This window comes from Branchiostoma belcheri, unplaced genomic scaffold, assembly GCF_001625305.1.
Source record: "Branchiostoma belcheri isolate BF01 breed outbred unplaced genomic scaffold, Haploidv18h27 scaffold15, whole genome shotgun sequence".
NCBI classification, from domain to species: Eukaryota; Metazoa; Chordata; class Leptocardii; order Amphioxiformes; family Branchiostomatidae; genus Branchiostoma; species Branchiostoma belcheri.
In genome coordinates this window covers 1,354,406-1,359,618 of record NW_017802935.1, presented here as the reverse complement: position 1 = coordinate 1,359,618, position 5,213 = coordinate 1,354,406, and the positions used below count along the sequence as shown (strand labels likewise).

The following is a 5,213-nucleotide window of genomic DNA, read 5'->3' as shown; positions in this document are numbered from 1 at the left end:
ATCAAAGTGTTGTACATGACAACCTCACACATCTAGCAATTCTTAAGTAAGCTTGGACAGGGTCTTTTTTCTATAGTATCGTCAAGACTACAGCTGAGGCGGCGATATTTGGTAAATCTGCTCACTTATAGCATTGTATTGGCCACTTCGTGTGGTTGCACTGAAGCCTCACACATTTTGTTATTCTCAGCTTAGCTAAATTCTGAATTTGGTCAATCTCATCCTTTAGTCTTCAGCTCCATAACTTATAAGTGTTTTTTTTAAGCAAACTACCTGTGGCAAATTTCAGTCCAAACTTCTTGCATTGTATAACGAAACATGGCCAATGGATGAGACTTAAGTTTGCAAATATGACCACCTCTAGCTTTAATTTATTTGATAGTGCAGTGAGTCTTTATGTCCAAAAACTGGCTAAATGTGTGAGGCTGCCCGAATTTCGCTTGTTGAGGGTCTTTCTTCACTTGGCAGGGCAGGTGTTGGGCTGCACACCGACCAGTGTCAGCGCGGCGCCCACGCTGTACGGCTTCCCGTTGATGCTCAGGTTTCGCAGGCAGCCACGGAAATTCACGTCCGTGGTGGCAGCCTTCTGCTGAAGGGCCGTGTCTGGGGAAAAGGTAAACGTCGAAACTTTGTTACATACATAATTTATACATCATCATCTGGTCCTGAGAGTTTCACGGATGCTTGTGACTCTCTCTTCCGCCAGCCCTCCCTATCCTCCCTAGCCCTGGGCAGGTCTTCCGGTCTGCAACCCGCGTGTAGTCCAGGTCATTGACTTTATTTGTTTGGAGAAGAAGAGGAAGAAACAGCGAAAATAATATGTTTTAAACATAATACATAACTTTTATAATCATAGGAAATTCAAACTTTACTGCTGGATAAATTACGGAGATAATATCCGGACGATTGAAGTGACATCCACCACTATACTTCCGCGTCACTCATAAACTAACAGAACTCGATAAAGCATATATGAGCAAGATGAGATATTATCTCCGTAATTTATCCAGTAGTAGAGTTTGAATTTCCTATGAGTTACTCAGTATTGTTTACCTGGATGTCTAACCTTCATCAGCGTAAAATACACATAAATACCTGGGTATCCTCCGACGTAGAGCGGGTCGTTTGTATCGGCTGAGGTGGAGGCTTGCTGGCTGGTGGCAGGAGGAACTGCGTTTCCATCCACCATGATCTCAAGTATGTTCTTCACCTTACGGGCCTGCAGGAGCAAAGATTCTTATGTTAGGCCACACCAATTTAATTTGTTGGCTTACAGATTCGCCCGCTTCATTTTTTTTATGATTTTCAAAAAAAAAAAAACAGTTCACATTTTCAGCCTCTGAATCAACTCCAAAATGCTAATATTTGGTCCCAACAGTTAAAGGAGGTCCTTCTCTTCAGAGTTTTTACAGTTTTCCATCCATCAATGCAGTGGTTTGATTAAAGGTTTGAAACTTTATGTTTGATTTACTAACAAGCCTGGTATGTTGACTTCATGGCTCTTACCATGCCATTTGGGGCTACCATAGATGCCTTGGTCTGTTTTTATTTTCATTTTTTTCGCCATGTTGCTTCATATTTTTCTTAAAAAATCTGAGAACCAACAAATCAAATTGGTGTGGCCTTAGGCCATGGGGAAAAATGTTTAAGTGGATCTTACGAAAAAGGGTACCGTATGCAGGCCCTCATGTAAATAAAAGTCATTAACACACCTGAATAGATGAACAAACAAACAAACAAACAAACACACCTCGACTTTGTGGAACTTCCTGTCACAGAGGCTGAACTTGCTTCCCTGGGGGTCATGGACTTCAGGGTCATAGGTCACCTCAAACGGAGCCGGACCGTTGTCAGCGCGGAATGTGATCTGAAAGGAAGGGAATAAATACAGCTCGTCAAACACTAATTTTCAAACATTATGGTGGTGATTTTCATCCACTCAAAAGGCATCCAATGCGATTTCAGGGCAGCAAAACAGAACTTGTTGGGGAGAGGTTGGGTGAAAATAGCATGTCGGCAAAACATACTGCGCCTGCGCAGAACCCTGTATTTTCACGATTTTCGGTGGATTTTTGGTCAACGTTGCATCAGAATTTTGCCTGTTGCAAAGGATATCTTTTCCTACATAACATTTGGAAACTACAGACGGAATGCTCACCTTATATGTGCTAGCACGACCTTATATGAGACGTTCTGTCAAAGTGCAGTGCGTTCTGCCAACTTGCTGGTAAAAAGCAATGGGGATGCCCTGAATGTGTTACAGCCTAATACAGGGGCTAAAACACTCGAAACACACAAAACGATGCAAGAGAAAACAACCAACTACAGACTGATGTTCAAGACTCCTTCTTCCTCCTTAGGAAGATTACCCAGCATGCCACAGCAAAGATGGCTACTCTCCGGCAAAAAGCCAAAGAAAGTCTTTTCCAGCCATATTCACATTTCTGGCCTTTTTTTTCCTTTTCAAAGTTGCAAAATACCATTTTGTACAACAGAAACAGGGAGAAGGGAAGTTGGATATAGAGAACTTTGTTGATTTTTTTCTGGTCGACTGTGAACGTGTTTGATACAAGGATAAAGCAAGCAAAGGTCAAAGTACAAGTCAAGGTCACCAGAACCAGAATCTTTAGAGTCATCGCAGGCTGTAAATTAGAGTAGAACTGATAGGTGCCGTCTCCAGATTTAATTTTTGTGTCTCCAGCGCTTCAATTTCTATCTGTCCCAAATTTGAGCATTGGAGGCAGAGCAGTGAATGCTAACAAAACTAAGGAGTACTGGAAATTCCAACCCACTTTTTCAGACGTAAATTGTCATCGAGTAAAAGCAATTTTTGTTGTCAAATCCAAAACTTTAAGCCTCCAATTTTATGGACAAGGTGAAAGTTTTTGTCTGTCCCACCCAACAAGCAAATTTCTTTCCAGGGGCGAAGGGACAGGTCCTGGAGACAGCCCTGCAGGGGATAAATGGTTATGGGTAGTGCTGTGTACCGGTTCACTGGACTTGGAAAAATGTTTAGGTTCAAGTCCAAAAAAAACTAAAGTCAAGAACCGAGTCCGGACTTATAACAACATTTCACATACCCCTTTTCTTTCCAAACCACCTAAAACCATCCGTAGATTGCAAAATCTTTGCTGCAAATCATTGCCATTGGGCATTGTCAAGTACTGGCCTCCATGTGTGTGGCCACAGTTTTGCTCGAACGACATTGCAAGGTTGCCAACATGCAATTTTGTATATGCCATGGGTTTAGGTCTGGACTTACGAGTCCAGAACTGAACCTAAACCTGTGGACTTGAACCCGGACCTGAACCTAAATGTGGGTTTAGGTACACAGCACTAGTTATGGGGAATGTTTGGAAAGTTTTCCATGCAGGGGGTGAAACGAACGAGAAAGAGAGATGTAGAATGTACATCGGAAGGCTGGAATGCTCCTGGACCATTGTTAGCACGCAGAGTGATCTACAGAGAGACGAGAGGAGAGAGAAAAAAAGCACAAGAAGAAATTCCAGTAGCATGAAAATTTATCTGTGTTGGTAGTAATCATAGTAAAATGTTGAACATGAGGTTTACACAGAGATCAAATTTTCAATGACCACTGTCACCTTCATCAGGATAATTAATGACCAATCACTTCAAAAGGTGTGAATAAGGTCACGTGTCTGTAACCACAACTCTCGCGAGTTACATTTTGAGGTGATTGGTCATTAATTATCCTGATGAAGGCAACAGTGATTGTTTTACTTAAGTTTTCCTTGTGTTGGAATAACGTTCAAAATTTTACTAAAATTCCTGTTAGGTTCACATACTGTAAACATGTTTACTTTCACAGTGGTTTTATTTCTTGGAAAGCTTGGGAGCTTTTTCGAATTTGCAGCCCAAAGGATTCTGTTAAACAAGGGGACACATTCAGGGTGTCTTAAATTAAATTCACGGTGGAGATGTCACCTCGAAAATAAAGCCACTGCAAAATTGCCATGATTTACAGTACTAGTAACAGCCACAGATGTGCACAAAGGTTTGCCTGCATGGCTAGCTATAGCCTGAGTACCAGACATGTTAGCTTACATCTCCTCCAATAGTCACCACTGCTAGAGGGTTGTGACTATCATAGCAGACGTATTGAACTCTGGTACCCAGGCTATTGCTTGGCTAGCTGTCTGACATGTTTGAAATGTCTTCGATGAATATGTTATACACTGAAGCAGAGCAATAAAAGCAATTGCAACAGAATGCTGGACAGTGATGTACATGTACATGTATATGTAAGGTTGTCAGGGACATTTGCAATGCTTCACATGTTGCACGTGCTGGACTCATGTGTATAAAGCACTATCACAACGGTGAAGTACACACAACAGGGCAAGCTGTTCTTGTAAGCATCGAAAACAACAGTGCCTTACACCACTACCTTTTTACATACAAACTTTGTGGCTAAATAAAGAAAATTCTCTTCCTTTTCCTTTGTTTTATTTGGCTCAAACCTGAGGTGGAGTGTCATAAGAACTAGCTGCATAAAAATCTTTAGGACCTGGTAGTCTTTTTTTGAATGTCCTTCTAAAGAAGTGGTCATCCTGTCTCGAAATTTGTATGTAACTTCATGTACCAATATCGGTGTAATATTATGAAGCTAATTGTGAATCCACATAAGCTAAGTAATATATAAAGTCAAAGGTACTTTGCCATCCTTGAGTTCAATGGCGAGAGCGTCGGCCCTTGCGGATGACACGGTGAGGAGGACGGCTTCTCGCTGGTTGGTCCTGAACTCGAACACAACCTCCATGTCCTGCCCCACACGGTACGAGTCAGCTGGGGGGGGGGGGACAGAGAACGTATTATTAACTAGAAAGGCCAATATTTGCTTTGGAGCAAATACAGCGATGGGTTCACCACATTTTACCACATGGCAGGGAAAGAATGAGAAACACAAGGGAAAACAATGATTTACATTGATATAACTATAATATGAAGTAACATACAACTAAAACAACAGTTGGATAGCTATTCCCTACTTTATTGGTTAGGATTTTTAATTGCATAATGCAAACTGTTGATTTTCAAAATAAAAAAAAAACGTTACATGCCCCGCATTCCAATGCTGGAGCAGAAAAGCTTGAAATACCTACCAAAACACTTGAATAAAGACATACTGTCAGTATGGAAATACTCTGTGCAGGTGTTAATCAAGTTAAATCCCAACAGCCAATCAGCAAGAA

The 5,213-nt window shown here is 41.4% G+C and overlaps 1 protein-coding gene across 1 annotated transcript in view; it reads right to left on the bottom strand.

The window, feature by feature from the left end:
• LOC109465175 (laminin subunit alpha-2-like) overlaps nucleotides 1-5,213 on the bottom strand; it is a 95,871-nt gene continuing 90,658 nt past the window's right edge. Inside the window, 3 exon segments of the mRNA XM_019762320.1 lie at nucleotides 1-603; nucleotides 1,096-1,219; nucleotides 1,751-1,867. Of these exon segments, the coding sequence (XP_019617879.1) occupies nucleotides 458-603; nucleotides 1,096-1,219; nucleotides 1,751-1,867 (387 nt within the window). The 3' untranslated portion in view covers nucleotides 1-457.